The sequence below is a fragment of the Sapajus apella genome, unplaced genomic scaffold (assembly GCF_009761245.1).
Source record: "Sapajus apella isolate SASKATOON/1434 unplaced genomic scaffold, GSC_monkey_1.0 scaffold32, whole genome shotgun sequence".
In the NCBI taxonomy this organism is placed as follows: Eukaryota; Metazoa; Chordata; class Mammalia; order Primates; family Cebidae; genus Sapajus; species Sapajus apella.
Window position 1 is genome coordinate 23,704,186 of NW_022436972.1, and position 18,614 is coordinate 23,722,799.

Sequence of the window (18,614 nt, forward strand, 5' to 3'; positions counted from 1 at the left end):
ATAAATAGTTTGGATAAGGAAAAATGAAGCCCATTAATATTAAGATATGCTCAGGAAAGGAAAATTGAAACATATGCCAAAAGAAATTACAGATTCACAAATAAACACTATTTAGCAATGAACTTGGGGTTGATGTCTGAAGAACTAAAGATTAAAAACTAAAGTTGTCAAAATCATATTTCTATCAGAATGAAAATGTAAAATATAAGAATTTTAGAGAATGAAACACAATTACAAGTTACAACCTATAAAGGGGTTTTTGAACATTAATTATTCATATTAAAATTAACATTGCCGGGCGTGGTGGCTCAAGCCTGTAATCCCAGCACTTTGGGAGGCCGAGGCGGGTGGATCACGAGGTCAAGAGATCGAGACCATCCTAGTCAACATGGTGAAACCCCGTCTCTACTAAAAATACAAAAAATTAGCTGGGCATGGTGGCACGTGCCTGTAATCCCAGCTACTCAGGAGGCTGAGGCAGGAGAATTGCCTGAACCCAGGAGGCGGAGGTTGCGGTGAGCCGAGATCGCGCCATTGCACTCCAGCCTGGGTAACAAGAGTGAAACTCCGCCTCAAAAAAAAAAAAAAAGCAAAAACAAATGAAATTAACATTTAGTCTATAGCTAAAATTCTGAGAAGTATTAATATATACATTAATCTAAAAATTAAAATAAGGCAGAGCTTTTATAAGCTCTTAATAAAGCAGCATAAACATTAGGAAATTAATGTTAAGAAAATATTTTCTGGCAGGGTGCAGTCGTTCGCACCTGTAATCCCAGCACTCTGGGAGGCTGAGGTGGGTGAATCACTTGAGCCCAGGAGTTTGAGATCAGCCTGGGCAACATGGTGAAACCCAATCTCCACCAAAAATACAAAAAAAAAATTAGCTGGGTATGGTGGTGCATGCCTGTGGTCCCAGCTACTCGGGAGACTGAGGGAGGAGGATAGCTTGAGCGTGGGAGGTGGAGGTGGCAGTGAGCTGAGACTGCACCACTGCACTCCAGCCTGGGTGACAGAGTGAGGCCTTGCCTCAAAAAATTTTTTTAAAATATTTTCAAAGTAGTTTACAGGTTTGATTTTCTTTAAGAATTCAACAGATTCCAATTAAGTAAACTCTAAAATTTTTAAAATGTCATTTAAAATAGTTTTATATTTTAGATAGAAATGTTTCCATGTAACTTATTTCTGGTATTTTATTTTATTCATCATTAATATGCTGATTCTTGCTACTACGATAACAATATATAGGACTATGTACAAGTTTTATTAGAATGACTTTATCTTCTATCTTGCCTTAAAAAATTTGTTTTTAAAAAGCGTGTCCAATCTGACCACTACAAAAACTTGGTTATGCTTGCAGTAGAAATGCTGCCAACTTCTTCCAAAGCTAAATTTATTAACATGTACCTTTTCCAGCTTCCTCAATGACTTGCCTCACTGCTTTCTTTAAACTATTTGCCCGCAACATGATTTCCCTCGGTTTGACGGCTTTCTGGGAGGATGGTTTTGTAACGTCATCCACGAGCTGTTCTTTGCTTTCACCAAGGGACTCTTCACTGGATGATTCCACAGCATCTTCTTCCACAATGAGAGGGCTGAGGCCTGGGAGAACATGTGCAGCCTCAGAATCTGTGTGCAAAGCCTGCAGCAGTTGTTCAAGCTTCTCGTTGAGGACTGAACACTGAGAGGAAAATATGGCAATGAGAAAAATATTCAAAAACAATCAAGATCAGCAGACAAAGTGCAAGAAATTTTTATAGAGATGTTTTGAAAGTTTAATCCCAAGAGAGAAAAACACTAAAATTCCCACCTTTAATTTTGAAGATATTTTGGTTCTGCAAGCAGCTAATTTTAAAATCTCCATTTAGTAAAGATACACAATGATAATGTAAATTACGGTGTTTGATTTAGAGGGACAATGCCTTTACTGACGTTTACTACATAAAATAATTTATAATTTTTAAAATTGGCACAATCATTACAGAATATCATTAATTTATAGTTTCAGAACCATTCAGACTCCATTTCATGGGGAAAAAAATCTTTACAATGTTCATACAGCTATTTTTCTTCAAAGAACACAATAGACACTTTGCTACCAAGTGATGCTTTATATAAAAAAATTACACAAAATTTGCTATACATTATACAAAACATTGGATAGATTTTTTTAAAAAAGTAATTGACTATGGCACCATTTTGAGCATCAGAAACAGCACATCTGACTGAGTTGTGGCAAACTCCCCTTCAAAGCTTTGGTTTGCACAGGAGTGAACAATGCCTAAGGGACTATTGGCTCAAATAAAGTGCAGGAAGGAAAATGCACAAGGATGAGGAGGGAAAAGAAGAGGGATACAGAAAGAAAAACATGCACTAGGCAAGCCCTTGTATCTTTTTGCTTTTCTTGTATATGAACAGTGAAGAAACATTTAAGACTGAAGCTGTTGATGCTACCTCCAATATACCTTTCATCTCCATAAAATTTCTAGTTCCTTTACTCCTCATATATTTGTCTTTGATGATATGCTGAGACAAAGTTACAGCAGAAATAGTTTAGAGACAGAAGTACGGCCAGAGAGAGTTTCTATTTTCTGAAACTCTCCACAGAGCAGAAAGACAAGAGAAAAGGGCAGAAAACTTCAAATGTATATTTATTTCTATTATCTTTTTCTTCCACTCAATTAAACTGCAATCTACAGCATGGATTTGGGAAGCTAATCACTTTGCAAGCCCAAGATATTCGAGCCTTTTGTAAAAAGGTCCTGTTGTGAATTTATGAAAGCAAATACAGTAGTTTTTAAGGTTCGGTAAACTGTTCTTATTTTAGTTTATGAAGGGGGAAAGAAGTCTGTAAAGAAAAAGGTGATGCAAGAAGCAGCACTCTGAAAGAGACCAAGAATTTTAAGTCTAGGAAATCCAAAGAACCATGCTGGAAGGGAGCTGGACTGGCCTAAATCTGCTTGGAAATGGGAAGCCTTGCTTTCCCCACTGGAACCCAGCTACATGGGATTCCCAGCGGTTTGACTGCTATGCATCTCCCTTTCAGTCAATCATGGCCGGGTATGAAGGCTCACACTTGTAATCCTAGCATTTTTGGGAGGCCAAGGCAGATGGATCACCTGTGGTCAGGAGTTCGAGACTGGCCTGGCTAACACGGTAAAACCTCATCTCTACTAGAAATACAAAAATTATTCAGGTGTGGAGGCAAGCACTTGTAATCCAGTTACTTGGGAGTCTGAGGCAGGAGAATCGCTGGAACCTGGAAGGTGGAGGTTGCAGTGAGCCGAGATCATGCCACTGGACTCGAGCCTGGGTGACACAGCAAGACTCAGTCTCAAAAAAAAGTCAATCACTGGGACAGGGATTTGAGTTAGGTTTTCAGCAATGCAGTTTTCCTACATATTAAAGGGTAATAGTAAAATAGAATATTTTTTAAAATCCTCAGATCTAACCCAAAAGTAATTTTTCTCTTGATTTAAGATGTTTTGGCAGGCAAACCACTGAATCAATTTAGCTTTGAAACACAGTTGAATGTTAGCATTATCTGTAAACAAATCTCATGCCCTAATGGGTCCCTTCTTACTTTACTGGCCACGGCATCAGCTACAACCGCATTTTCCAAGGTTTTGTCGTACGTCTTCTCTACTTTGGCAACGAAGTCCTTCACAGTTTCACATAGTGTCCTTTGAGAAAAAGAAGTTGTACAATTTAGTAAACTTCATGATTTGATTTGCTTTGATTTGTGAATATATTTTAAAAGAAACCCAATTAAGCAAACTGCCAAATATCTGGGTCACATCTATGCTTCTATCTGCTATGCAGTTTGTCTCACATAAGTTCAAGACATTCTAAATGATAAATGCATACATGAATAAGCCTTGCTGTATATTACTTAAATTATAGTAATTCATGGTATAACAAGCTTTCCTCAAATATTTAAATTAAGTATTTTTAGATCCCATTTAAAAATGATAAAGCATCATCTTGCTTTCTCCACTGGAATTCTAAAGCTTACATATTTTCATAACAGAAACTGCAGTGTCAAACAAAGATAAGATTATCGCTAATCTTGTCACTGTCAAGCTACTACTTATCATATGGAGATATTGATTGCTAGTTATAAGATATTATTACTGAAGAGAAAGAGATTGTGTATTATGCTGAAAACAAATCTGCCACTTGAAATGAGTTATAGTCTCTGTAAATCCATTCATTTTTTCCTTGACATAACCAATGCAATAACTACAAAACTAATTTAATTTAGGTCTTGTTAGTGTCAGCAATATATGGTTTATTTGTTTGTTTCTTTTAATTATATTTGGCTTCTCTGCAATAGAAATAAGCTAAAAGACAAAATAACTTGAAACAATAACAAAATCTGCCTTTCGAAAAGCTTTGGATCTGAATCGGGTGTTGGATTAAAAATAACAATCAATAGAATGGCATAGGACCAGCCTTTTCTTAAGGCTTATGCTGATAGAATCAGACTATTTTTTAAATCATAGTATTGCTCTCTATCATTGATATAAAAAAAGGGTTCCAGCAATTATTTTTTCTATTACACTCACAATTTTCTCTGGTAGTTGAGTGGTGTAATGGTAAATTTCCATATACTTAAGTATTATGAACTTGAACAGTTCAATAGATACAGGACACATACACAGTCTCACACACACACGCGCACACACACACGCACACACACCACACCACAACCACCCCTCCCCCAACAGACACACACACTACCAACCTTCGAATTTATCATCTTGGCAATTATACTACTCCTAACAATTTTTGGCTTGTTATTTTTTAGCAAACATTTCTAGATTTTATTTGAATAAAGGTAATATTTTCTAATCCTGAACCTTCTTCCTTGGCTTTTTAAACTCTAATTTCTACAGAAAATCTAGCTTATCATTTACTAGAGATGCTTTTGTGTACTTCACATCGTTTTATCTTCGATGGTGAACAATACTTCATAGGATTTCTTAAAATATAATGCTATCATGAAATCTCTTCTATGCATTTCACTGAAAGCTTCTGTAAGATGTGCTACTTTGAGGAAGAGGAGCATTGACACCTCTTCCTGTAACTCAGAAATAGAGGATTTTCTTGCCATGATGATAACATCCTCTTGATATAATTTTCTCTTCGTTTGTGAACTGCACATGTCATATCACTCTCATAGCTACTTTTGTTGGTGTTTTACTCATGCCTAGAGACAGAGCCCTTCTCCATCAGCCTAGGAATGAAAAGGGCAGCAGGGATGCTCCTCCTCAGTGTGTCATGTCACTGAGGCAGACAGTGGCTGACAAAGACATTGTGATCCTGTGGCACTGTTGGCCAAGGTAGCTGAGGCAGGGGCATGTAAAGGTTAGGGGGGTGCTTGCCACACAAGTGTGGAAAGAATCAGAAGACATGCTCTACCTTATGGCTCATTAAGTTCCATATGCCAGAAGGAATACAGGATATTTATATTCCGGGGGAATGAAGTACCCTTTTATTATACCTAAATAGTGAATGTGGAGTTATTACAACAGAAATAAAACATATACTTAAAAATAGTATGATTTTAAAGTCCTACCAGCTGGGAACTTGCAAACTGGAGAAAAAACAATTTTAAGATGTATTTACTACAGGAAGACAAAAGATATTCTCCAACAGTACACACAGCTTTCTACTTTATATGTAAGACTTCCAGAAAATATGTGCAAAAGTCAAACAAAATGAAAGTAGAACATAGTTTAAAAAAGAGATTAGAAAATTTTAATTCCTAATTATATCTTTAATCAATGGTAGAACTTTAAAAAGAAACTTTTTTAGAGATGGGGGTTTTACTCAGTTGCCTAGGCTGGAGTGCAGTGGTGTGATCATAGATAACTGCAGGCCTGAACTCCTGGGCTCAAGTGATCTTCCCAGCTTAGCCTCCTCAGTAGCTAGGACCACAGATACATGTAACTATGCTGAGCTAATTATTATTTTTTTTTTTTTGTAGAGATGTAGTCTCTCTGTGCCACCCCAGCTGGTATCTAACTCCCGGCCTCAAGGGATCCTCCTGCCTTGGCATCCAAAAGCAATGAGATGACAGATGTGAGCCACTGCGTACGGCCTAGACAGAACTTTTGGTATTTCCAACACTGTATTTCTTTAATTTTGTCCTATTCCTTCAAAGTTGAACATAGTCAACTCTGTGAACCAAATACTCAGTTGAGGCTAACAACAGTCCACATTTCACATACCTGATGATTTCCACCGTCATCTCCACTATATTACATACTTTAGACCTGTACTTCTCATCACTAGTGTTACTACCCTCATTTATCAGCTTTCCACTTAATTTCTTAAAGTATGGGCAAACGACAATAAAATATGCAAATACTACACAAGATAAATATGGCAATAGTACCCAGACAGAATCATGGATTGGCAGGCAAGGTCATCATATGGAAATCTGAAAAAATTCATTTTTCATCTAATAAAAAGTTCCAATTTGAAACTGAAGATAACTGAGACATATCAATGCATACTAAATAAAAATCTTTAGTTATCTTTGTCTCTAGCTATCTTTGTGCACTGAGGAAATATTTTTAATAACCACCTCACTTCACCAAGTAAATGAGGCGGGTTGGCCTAAATTATCCCTAGATTTCAAATCTAAATACTATGGTTCTATCACAGTGGCTTCAGTATTCCTGCTAGTTAGTTATCCCATCTTCTGAAACTTCTGTACACAGAATAAATCAGATTTATTTTAAAACTTGGGGGGTGAGTAGAGTGAGTGAGTAAAAAACCTAATTAACTCCTACTGTTAAAGCAAAAAAAGTTTTAAAACTGCTGACTAAATAAAAGGAGAGACATATATTGCAACTAAAGACAACTTATTTAATAACTTTTTCATTTTTATTAATAAATAGTATCTATGATTGCTAATCAGAGCTGTGAGTCTCAGAAGATAACTCCTATTACCATACCAAATTGATAAAATTGTAGTTTTATCAATTACAAAGAAATGTTGTTTTAGGTTAACCTACATATTAGCTATGCTAGTGGAATACAACTTTTCCATTAGTATTTCAACATTTTAAAAATAGCTGAAAACAGTTAAGGCTACTGGGAATTATTATTGTATGAAATAAATATAAACACGCAAAAAAGGTTAAAGTGTTTTGCCTTAATATTGTGTATCACTGAACAAATAAATGACATTCACAAAATAAGGGAATTCTTTAGGTAGTAATTACAAGTGTGTATATGTGTGTGTGACTGTGTGTACACACAGTATTTTTTTAATCATTGAGCTGTACCCTTGTGATTTAGGTGCTTTACTGTGTATGTCATGTCTTAGTAAGAATTTTTTTAAAGGGGTAACCATTATAGATTTTTTTAAGTATTTTTTTTTAAGATGGGGTCTCATTCTGTCATCCAGGCTGGAGTACGCTGGCATGATCACAACTCACTGCAGCCTCAACCTCTCATGCCCAAGCGATCCTCTCACCTCAGCCTCCTGAGTAGCTGGGACTAAAGACACATATCATCACACCCAGCTAATTTTAAAATTTTTTTGTAGAGATGGGGTTCCACTATGTTGTCCAGGCTGGTCTTGAACTCCTGGCTCAAGTGATCCTCCCACCTTGGCTTCCCAAAGTGTTGAGATTACAGGCATGGACCACTATGCCTGGTCAAGATTTTTAAAGTCTTAAAGAGATATCACTCAAACGTAGTATATGAACCTTGTCTGAATTTTGAACAAATAAAGTGTGTGTGGGTTTTTTTTAAAGACCCTGTCAAAATTCAGACAAGGTTCACAAAAAAACCTCTGAGAAAACTGGGGGAAATGGGATATGGCTTGAGTAATATTGATGGTATTAGAGAATTATTAATTTGTTAGATTTTTTAAAAAGATTATATGTACACACACATATATACACATACGCACACAGCCCTGCATATTCACAGGTTCCACATCCATGGATTCAACCAACCATGGATTGAAAATATTTGAAAAAGAAAACAGATTGTTGTGTCTAAACTGAATATGTGCAGATTTTTTTCTTGTCATCATTCCCTAAACAATACAGTATAACAACGATTTACATAGCAAATACATTCTATTCATTATTATAAGTAATCTAGAGACGATTTAAAGTATGTGGGAGGATGTATGTTGGTTATATACAAATACTATGGCATTTTCTATCAGAGACTTGAAAACCTATAGATTTTGGTATCCAAGGGGGTTCTGAGCCAATCCCACATGGATAGAGAGGGATGACTATATACCAAAAGTAGAATAGAATAATTTTCGGGATGTTCTTAGAGATACTGTAGCAAAATAAAGTAGGAAGGCAGATGGCAAAATGTTGATAAATACTGAAACTGAATGATGGGTATGGTGGGAAGTAATTATAACAGTTTTGTTTGAAAATGTCCATAAAAATAAAATTTAGAGACGCTGAGCCACTGCCCATTTGCAATGCCATGTGGAAGTCAAAGCTGCACCTCCAGCATGGCCCCTCTGGCCAGCCAGGCACCCCCAGTGAGACCAGCACCTGGGTCAGCACCAGCAGCTCAGCTGCCAGCAGTGGTCCCACCCTCTCTAGTCGGGTCTCCTGCTGCTGCACCCTGGCAGCCAGGTCTGATGGTCCAGAGGGCAACCACTGCAGCTAGTGGGGCTATGGGCCCTGCTGTGGGGCACACACTGGGTCAGCTATCACAGGAAAGGGGGGGTTTCAACAGAGGAAGTAATGCTGAGCTCGCAAGGCAGCATTACTTTTCAGAAGCCTCTGGGAGACTAGCTGCACAATAGCAGCAGCTTTGCTTGTATAAGATAGAACAGTTTCTGGGGTGTGCCCAGAACTAGGGTGACGTCAAGCTTGGTGAGGGTACCAATGAGGTGCTAAAACAGTGCAGACGTGCACGTGGACTGGCCTAATCAAGAAGTTCAACTGAAGACATGAAAAATCAGCTCTCATGACCAATTTAATTTAACATAAAAATATAACGAAGAGTGAAAGTATAAAGTATGAAACCATCCGTTAAGCCTCTTCTCTCATTCACAGCTTCCTTGCTTCAGAATTGCAATGGAAAAGGGTGTTCTTACTGTGCGGAATTTCATTAAGATGATATAGAATTTGGGGCTGGGTAAGTATTTATATGGCCTCCTTAAACCAGCTGTTGTGATTTTATTGTTTGTAAGATAACTGGTATAAAGAGATTTTCTTCCAAAAATAATAATAAATAAAATTTAATACATATTATATTTCTAGTATCAAATAATTACATATTGTGTCCTCTTTTTTTCTCTTCAGCCTCTTTATGGCAAATTCCCATTGTATCTGGGGTTGTAAAAACCTGGAAGCACAGATGAGTGAGTGACAAGAGGGGACCCAGATCGGAATGGAATCTGCTTAAGGGCAAGCATGCTGGTTAGGGAGAACCCCAAAGCTAAGGCTAAGAGCAGTGCCTTAGACAAAGAGTCAGACCAAGGTCAAAGAAAACATCCGAAATGTAATCCAGTAAAACATGAGGCGATGATACCAAAATTTAATATAGCCCTCTGCCATTTATAAACTCTATACTTATAGATATATTACTCAGCTTAATTCTCCTAATAGATCCATGAGGGAGAAATAACAGGCCTTCTTTCCATATCCCCAAGAAACAGGAAACAGGACTGACTGAACGGTAGAAAAAGATCTGAATGGATGCACAATGGCTGGCCCAGGAGAGGCGGGCTACATACGCTCTTCCTTTGGTGGGCAGTACTGCTGGGGTTTTCGATGAATTGTATTGCTTGATGGCGAAATGGACAAATCTCCAGTTTGTCTCAGGCCTTAGCACTTCCTACTGTCTTTCTCCTCCCAGGCCCAATTCATACACCTAAGTGACTGCCTGGCCCTTGCCCTGTAAATCCAATGTATTTTGATATGACATTTCAGAGAACATTGCTAACAAAGGTGGAAAGCTGTAATGGAAGCTTTTTTAAGGTATAGCAAGTCATAAGATAATTATTTTTTGTTTAATATAGTTAAGTAAATATTTTAACTGGCCACTTTTCATAGTTTGGATGTCAGCAAAACCTTTATATTGACTTTCATGTATTTGATCACTGCATTTAGTATATTTTTTACATATTTTTAATTAAGTGGAATTCTTAAGAAATTTCCACAGATGCAAACAGAATTATAGTAATCAACCCTTTCTCTCCCTATCATTCGTAATCTTAACACCTTTGTAGCAAAACATTTTTGGCAGTAGAAACCTTTTCTCTAATAAAATCTTTTTTTTTTTTTTTTGAGACAGGGTTTCACTCTGTCGCCCAAACTGGAGTGCAGTGGTACCATCTTAGCTCTAGTGCAACCTCCACCTCCCAGGCTCAAGTGATCCTCCCACCTCAGCCTCCTGAACAGCTGGTACTATAGGAAAGGCACCATCACGCCTGGCTAGTGTGTGTGTGTGTGTGTGTGTACCTCATCTCTACATATATATACATAAGGTTTCATCATGTTGCCCAGGCTGGCCTTGAACTCCCAGGCTCAAGTAATCTGCCCACCTTGGCCTCTTACAGTGTTGGAATTACAGGCATGAGCCACTGTACCTGGTTCAAATACAATCTTACACATAATTCCAATATTAAAACTCTGTTTTGTTGACATTAATAAATTAGATACAATTAAATTTTCTCCTTTACAAGAAAAATTAAACAATAAAGTTACAGATAACAGTTATAGTTTTATATTTGATACAGTTTTTAATTATTTCTGTATTTTATTTTAAAAACATGATTGTAAGGAAATTGTCTTCAATTAAGTAAAAATGGCAGAAGACGCTTTAGTCCAATATTTGTACAAAACAGAAACCTGCAGTACTGCCCACCAAACAGAGTCTAGAGTCCACCTCTCCTGGGCCAACCAGTGTGCCTCCTTGGCGGTAAGCCATTCAACAATTTTCCTATTGTTCAGTCCTGTTTCCTATTTCTGGAGGATATGTTGTCAAAAGCAGTTGTTACTACATTTGTACTTTTTATAAAAATTTTATAAAGATTCATCTTGTCTTTCCCCAACTTCACTGAGAATTAAGTACATAATATACCAAAATTTCTGTATTTTTTCTTTACCACTTTCCCACTCATTTTCTTTCCCTCTCTTTTTCTCCTCTCTTCCTGCATAATAGTAACCCATGCTTGCTATGTCAGAATCTGAAAGCATTCTTTTGCTTATCAGTTGAAAATTTCAGTTGGTGTCACTCCTTCCTCTAGTCAACTTCCCAGTTTCTTGACATCAGCACAGCATGCTTCAAAACTAAATTCTAAATTCCAGCCAGGCAACATTTGGGATAATAACATCAAGTAGCTTTGGCTCCACGTACAGAATCAACTTCACTAAAATCTGATAACTTTGTATTAAAATGTAATTATTCAATTTAAGCATGCTGAGAACATCATTTTGAAAAATCTCATTCTTTTCCTTTTACTGATGTGATGTAAACATTTCCTAAATAGTAGTGTTCATGGAAATAATGAATTATAATGAAATATGTAATTATAAACATTTCCTGAAATAGATTTAGGTTAATTAAACTCTAAATGCTTCTTACACGTTTTTGATAAAAATGATTCAAATTACGCATAAAAAAATACCCTGTAAGTATATGCCACTGCAAATAAGATGCTAACATGATTTTTAAAAATCAATTCAAATTTAGTACATCTAATTCTATAAGCTACTTCCAAGGTATTTTTTGAGAAGAAAACCCACAAATAAATGACCTAAATGATAGGAATCAGCTATCCTTTCATTTTCACCATATAACTATTTAAAGACTTAAAACCCACAACTTACTTGGCAGATGATATGACCACTGCTTGTTCATCAGAATTGAGGATTTTTGTAAGATGCGTTGCAACTGAGTCTTCATAAATTGTCATCTGAAAAAAGAAAAAAAAAAAAACTCCACACTGTATTATTGTTGCTGGCATTTATACAACTTGCTTATTGCTGTTTCAGAAATTGAACCCTTCATGACATGTGTTAGGCAGGGCAATGGCTATAATGAAATATAAGAATCATTATGCAAAATAGATAAATATTTCCTTTTGACAAAAGCCTTTCAGTTTCTGGAATTCTTTAGTTTATATTCTTATAGAAATCCATAAAATTCCCTTTACAAAATTTTTATATAAAAATATCTCAATATAAAAATAATTCCTACAAAGTAGTATAATAAAGCCAAAAAATCTAATAAAAATTGAGCAAAAGACTAGACATTTAAATATAAAAATATCCAAATGGCCCATCAACAGAAGAAAACATATCCAATCTCAGCCATCAGGCAAATGCAAACTAAAACCACAATGCAGTACCACCATATCACAATGGTTAAAATGAAAACAAGTAGAAAACGGCAAGTACTAGCAAGGCTATAGAGCTGCAGAACTCTCATACACTGCTGATGGGAATGCAAACTGATACACTCTCAAAAACAATTTGGTAGTGTCTCTTAAAGCTAAACATATGCAATGACATCACAAGATTGAGAAATGCAACTTCTACACCCAAAAGAAATGCAGAAATGTGTTCATCAAAAGACACGCACTAGAATGTTCACAGCAGCATTCATTTAATAGTAGAATGGGTGACAAATTGCAGTATATTTGTGCAATGGAAGACTACAGGAGAATGAGAATGAATGATTTACAGCCAAGCCACAGTATAGATGAACCTGATAAATATAACATTGCGTGAAAGAATCCAGAAACAAATGGGAGTATACAAAATGATTCTATTTTACAAAGCACAAAACAGATACCAATCTATCTATCTATCAGAAGTCAGCATAGTGATATTGGGGTAGGAGGTGAGAGCTTGACTGAAATGGGGCATGAGGGGGCTTATGGGGTAGTTGAATGCTGTCGGGTGGTTTAGGCATTGATTACATAGATTTGTTTAGTTTGTGAAAAATTACCTAAAGCTGTATATTTATGACCTGTGCACTTTTCTGTATGTATAATTCAATAAAAAAGATTTTTTAAATGCTGAATGCACTTTCATATAATCATGTAAATAAATATTCCTTTTAAATAATTAGTGAAAATGCCAAAAGCATCCATAATCCCTTTCTTATTTGACTCAAACTTTAACATCCTATTAAAAGAACACACACATTTTCCTAATATGTAAAGATGTGCACAATATTTAAACAGCCTCATATTCAGAGCCTTACATCAAATGTGTCTCAAATAATATCCTATTGCATGGGTGGGGCAAAGTGGCTCACACCTGTAATCCCAGCACCTTGGGAGGCCAAGGCGGGCGGATCACAAGGTCAGGAGATTGAGATCATCCTGAACAACATGGTGAAACCCCACCTCTACTAAAAAAATACAAAAATTAGCTGGCATGGTGGTTCACGCCTGTAGTCCCAGCTACTGGGGAGGCTGAGGCAGTAGAATCGCTTGAACCCAAGAGGCAGAGGTTGCAGTCAGCTGAGATCACAACACTGCACTCCAGCCTGGCAACAGAGCAAGACTTCGTCTCAAAAAAAAAAAAAAAAAAAAAATTCCATTTCACCCAGCTCAAAATTTTCTAGTATAAATGATCTGCTCTAGGCAAGCTGGCTGATGATGCTCTTCTGCCTCACCCAGATACCTTTTCATTACTTTTACCAATCAGCTTCAGTTTATTCAGACTTAATTGAAGATTCAATTAATGGTCTTTCCCACAAAGCCCTCCTGACTAGCCTCTCCCCAAAAGAATCCCATTCCTAATTTACCTTCATTCCACCAGTGGGTATGTTACTCTTTCAAAAGTACGTTACTCTTTAAAATTTCTACCTTCCCTCCTTCAAAGGCAGACCACTTGTGGGAAAGCAATTTTACATCAAAGAAAGGAAGGGAGGCTGGGAGCTCCAAAATTACGCATGATATTGTACTGACCCACAAATCCCCTTTACTGATCTCTTAAACACTACAAATTACATCTTTACAGCTAGGATCAGAAAAATGAAAATATATCATCTAAAAATAAACTTTAAAATTTGAAAAAAGAAAATACTCGCCAGAGATTATTTTTCTTCCCTGCAGAGGAGAAAATATTTTACATGATAATTAATGCTATTAATTAATGAATTCATTAATGCCAGTTGATTAATGTATTAATTAATGACATTTGATTAATGCCATTTGAAACTTATATTTAAGAAATCCAAGTTTTTGTCCATTAAAAATATTCAAAGACAAAAACATACAACCCCTTTCAGAGGACACTAAAATAGCCTCTATGTCCAAAGATAAAATAATACATGTAACTTATTAACCTACTATGCAGTCACCTAGCTGGGTCAGAAAGGTAAGTAATAATAAGAGTTAACATTTTGTATTGTGTACCAGGCACTGTAATTAAGCACTCTGTATACATTTATGCCTTTGTTCTGTTTTATAGCCAACGAATGGGAGCTATAGGTTAGTTGAGTAATTTGCTTAAGACCCACAGCTAGTGATGTGTAGAAAAGCTAAGAAAAAAGGTTTAGTCTACTTTTATTGCAGTTTTCAAGGTAAAAAAGCCACACACAGTAAAATGCATTCCTGGCGTCAACCTAGTTTGGGGCCTAGTCAGGGCCATTTAGAACACTCATTTAATCTGTTATTTTAAAGTGTGCTATACCTTTGTTACAAAAATAAGATTATTTTAAAAAGTAAAGTTTCATTTAAAACCCTTTTGTACAAAAAAAGAGAGATTTCCTTCATATCTTTAGAATTGTACCTCATATTTAGTGATTTTATATATAAGTGATAAAAGTAAATCATCTACTGTTATTTTATATGCTAGAAAACAGACATTTCTAAAGTAAACTGAACAAAAAAAAAATCTCCTTTTTATCTTTTTTGGAAAGAAAATTAGTAACATTTACAAAAATACTGTTGGGATAAAAGACTGGTTTCTATAAAAATGTGATTTATAGAATCACATAACTAAAAATGCTGCTGAAAATCAAGCAGTAAATATACTAATCTTTAATAATGATTATCTCTGGGTGGTAGCACTACAAGTGATTTTATTTTCTTTTTCATATAATTTTGTATTTCCAAATTTTTTTAGAAGCAGTTTTGGCCATTAGCAGTTTTTATAAAAGAAAAAGTTTTAAAAATATAATGAGCTTCTCTTTTTTTTTTTTTTTTTTTTTTAAGATGGGGTTTCACCATGTTGGTCAGGCTAGTCTTGAACTCCCGACCTCAGGTGATCTGCCCGCCTTGGCCTCCAAAGTGCCTGGATTATAGGTGTGAGCCACCACGCCCGGCACAATTAGCTTCTCTAACAAACAGCCCCATGTTTGTAGTTACCACTCCTTGCCTTAGTTTAGACAAGATCATAATTTTCTTAATGACAAAACAAAGATTTCAACTGTAACATAAACAGATAAATTTTCCTAGAGGGAAAAATAAGCTTGCATAGATCAAATAGTCTTAACAAGAAAGAGAATAAGCCTTTGAAAGTCAGGTTCTGTTTTGAATCTACACAGCTTTGAGGTTTAATCAGAACGTTGAATCTTTAAAAACATTAGTCATTTAAGGTCTGTAGTAGGGATGGAATTAAGTGGTCTTTCTTCCTTTAACTGTATCAACAGGCTTAATCCAGAGACCTGTCTTGCTGTCCCTTCAAAAGGGTAGGGGCCGGGCACAGAGTCTCACACCTATAATGCCAGCACTTTGGGAGGCTGAGGCGGGAGATCTCTTGAGACCAGGAGGTCAAGGCTATAGTGAGCTGTGTTTGCATCACTGCATTCCAGCCAGCTTGGACCACAAAGCAAGACCCTGTCTCAAAAAGAAAAGAATACGCAAAGCAAGCAGTAAGAGAGAAACTGTATAATATTCTGGCCAGGAATACTGTTATGTTTGGAGACTGTGTAAAGAAGCTAACATCTTATAATCAAACAGGATCTAATGGCCAAAGGAGAAGATGAATAAACACTAACAGGAAACACCAGCTGACCTTCCTGGAGCTCTGCTGATAAAAAGAAAACAGGCGGGTAGAACAGGCAAGGAGGACTATCTGGGCAGGAAAGCAGATAGTGCTTTACACATTTGTGTGTCATTCAACTCTCACCGCTTTGTAGCCTCACTTTACACATGAAGAGGCCCAGGAAGGGGAGTGACTGGGCACTCCCAGTGTGGGTGGCCATGAAAGGACTCTAACCTAGATTCTGGATTCTTCTCTCAGGGAGAGAGGACTAGAAGTAGTCAATGAGACCATACCCCAAAATGAAATTAAGTAAACATGCTACCATATCTTAGGAGTATGTTTTCTCTTTTTATTTTTCAAGATATTCATCCCCATTTCAAATGATTAGGTAAAGGGTTAAGTCTTACATAAAATTCTTCAGATGCTTCTGGAGGTCCTGGAAGTAGGGAAGCTTTTGGTGGCAATTTGAGTTCATATGTCATTATACTCCACCTGAAGGGAGAAAAACTCTTTGGTCTAAGATTTCTTTAAAATTGGATACACTAACTGTTACCATCTCATACATACACACACACGCATTCATGAACTATGCTTTATTTTATCTTAAAACAACCAAAAATGGGGACAGAGATCACATTTCAGTCATCTCATACATGTTGAATTCATAACTTATGATTTCCACATCTTATCATTTCTCCAATTAGTGGCTTCCAAATGTTTTAAGACCACAGCCCACAATAAGAAAACCACATGTGTTACAACACCTCCACTTCTTCACTAGGTGCAATGCATTCTGACTTTTCCATTCTTTTCTGTTCTATTTTTAAAATAATGCTCAGTGCAGTTTACTAACTAGGTTATAAATTACTCATGAGTCGTAACCTAAAGATTTAAAACAATGTCCTAGATTAAATACATACGTACTACCTATAAACAATTCCTCAACCACGCTTACCAAATCAGCTTATACATACATAAAATGAAAGTTAGCTAAACACTCCTACTTAAATTAAGAAAGAGTGAATGTAAGCATGGGAGTAGGGAAAAAATATTAATAATATTTAACTGAAGCAAATTTATTTAAATTAGCTATAAGTATTAATCTCATAGCTATAAGTTTTAATATCAAAACAAACATCAAATCATTTGGTGCTACAGAAAAAAAATCAACTCAGTATAAGTCCAATTTTCTATCAAAAATAATAATTTCAAAATTTGGGAAGAACAACTGGGCCAGGATATTATTGTAGGCTAAAAAAATATGAAATAAAGGCCAGGCATGGTGGCTCATGCCTGTAATCCCAGCACTTTGGGAGGCTGAAGTGAATGAATTGCTTGAGCTCAGGAGTTCCAGCCTGGGCAACATGTTAAAAACTCATCTCTACCAAAAAAAATAAAAAATAGCCTGGCACGGTGCTGCATGCCTGTAGTCCCAGCTACTTGGGAGGTTGAGGAAGGAGGAGCACGTGAGACTGGGAGGTAGAAGTGGCAGTGAGCTGAGATCATACCACTGCACTCCAGCCTAGGCAACACAGCCAGACTCTGTCTCAAACAAAAAAAAAAAAAAAAAAAAAAGAAGAAGAAGAAAAAAGGTTGGATGTGGTGGCTCACATCTGTAATCCCAGCACTTTGGCAGGACAATGTGGGTGGATCACCTGAGGTCAACAAGGCGAAACCTCATCTCTATAAAAATACAAAAAATTAGTCAGGCGTGGTGGCAGGTTCCTGTAATCCCAGCTACTCAGGAGGCTGAGGCAGAAGAATCACTTGAACTCGGGAGGCAGAGGTTTAGTGAGCTGAGATCGTGCCACTGCACTCCAGCCTGAGCAACAAGAGTGAAACTGCATCTCAAAAAAAAAAAGATGTGAAATAAAAATTTTTACACAAACAAAGCATAATAAAGGCAGTACTATGACACATGAATTTTAAGAAAAGTGTAAGACAGCTGAAGCTAGTGTTAGAACCCAGAGGAAGATCCCAAGATGAATATTTAAACAGAGCCTAGTTTATCATTGAAACTAATGAGAATAAATGTTTGCATAAAAATTCAAATTCCCAGAAAGCCCTCCAACAGACATACATTATGTGTTATGATATGTAAACTAAATAGTTACTTATAGCTACTATTCAACCCTCTACATGAAAATACTTTAAAGAAATTTATATTTGAACACCAAAAGCTATTCATTTACCCATGCAGCAGATATACTATATTGCTCTGAGCATCTCAAAGTCACAGGGTCTGGAAACACAAGGGTGAATAAGGCTTCCCCACTGAAGCTTATGTTCTAGTGCAGAAAATAGGTATGATGCAAGCAAACAAAACAAACTCTGTAAATATCCAAACAGGGAAAATCACGAGTAGAAACATAAAAATCAAGTTCCTTATAGCTAGAAATACTTTTCTGGTCAAAGACGGTTAAATAAATGGTAAGAACTCCACCCAAATGTCTGAGTTCCTTGCACCTTCCATGCTATACCTCCCCACTTAATAGGAAATGGTTGAAGCTAAAGAAAAAGGAGAAAGTGGCAGCAAGAGATGAAAAAGTGAGGAAGAGATGCATGTGAGTACCAGCTAAGCAGAGGCAAAGGCTAGAAAGAACCACCTGGTGTGCATATATAAAGGGGAGAGAGTGCGGAGTTGAGAAAGGACCCCGGAAA

General features: G+C 36.6%; 1 protein-coding gene across 7 annotated transcripts in view; it reads right to left on the minus strand.

The window, feature by feature from the left end:
- DGKH (diacylglycerol kinase eta) overlaps positions 1-18,614 on the minus strand; it is a 192,775-nt gene that overhangs the window by 40,770 nt on the left and 133,391 nt on the right. For all 7 annotated transcript variants that reach the window (XM_032294783.1, XM_032294785.1, XM_032294786.1 and 4 more), the window contains 4 exons: positions 16,361-16,445; positions 11,838-11,923; positions 3,584-3,683; positions 1,408-1,681 (listed from right to left, as the gene is read on the minus strand). In XM_032294783.1, coding sequence (XP_032150674.1) covers positions 1,408-1,681; positions 3,584-3,683; positions 11,838-11,923; positions 16,361-16,445 — 545 coding nt within the window. The remainder of the gene's footprint in view (positions 1-1,407; positions 1,682-3,583; positions 3,684-11,837; positions 11,924-16,360; positions 16,446-18,614) is intronic.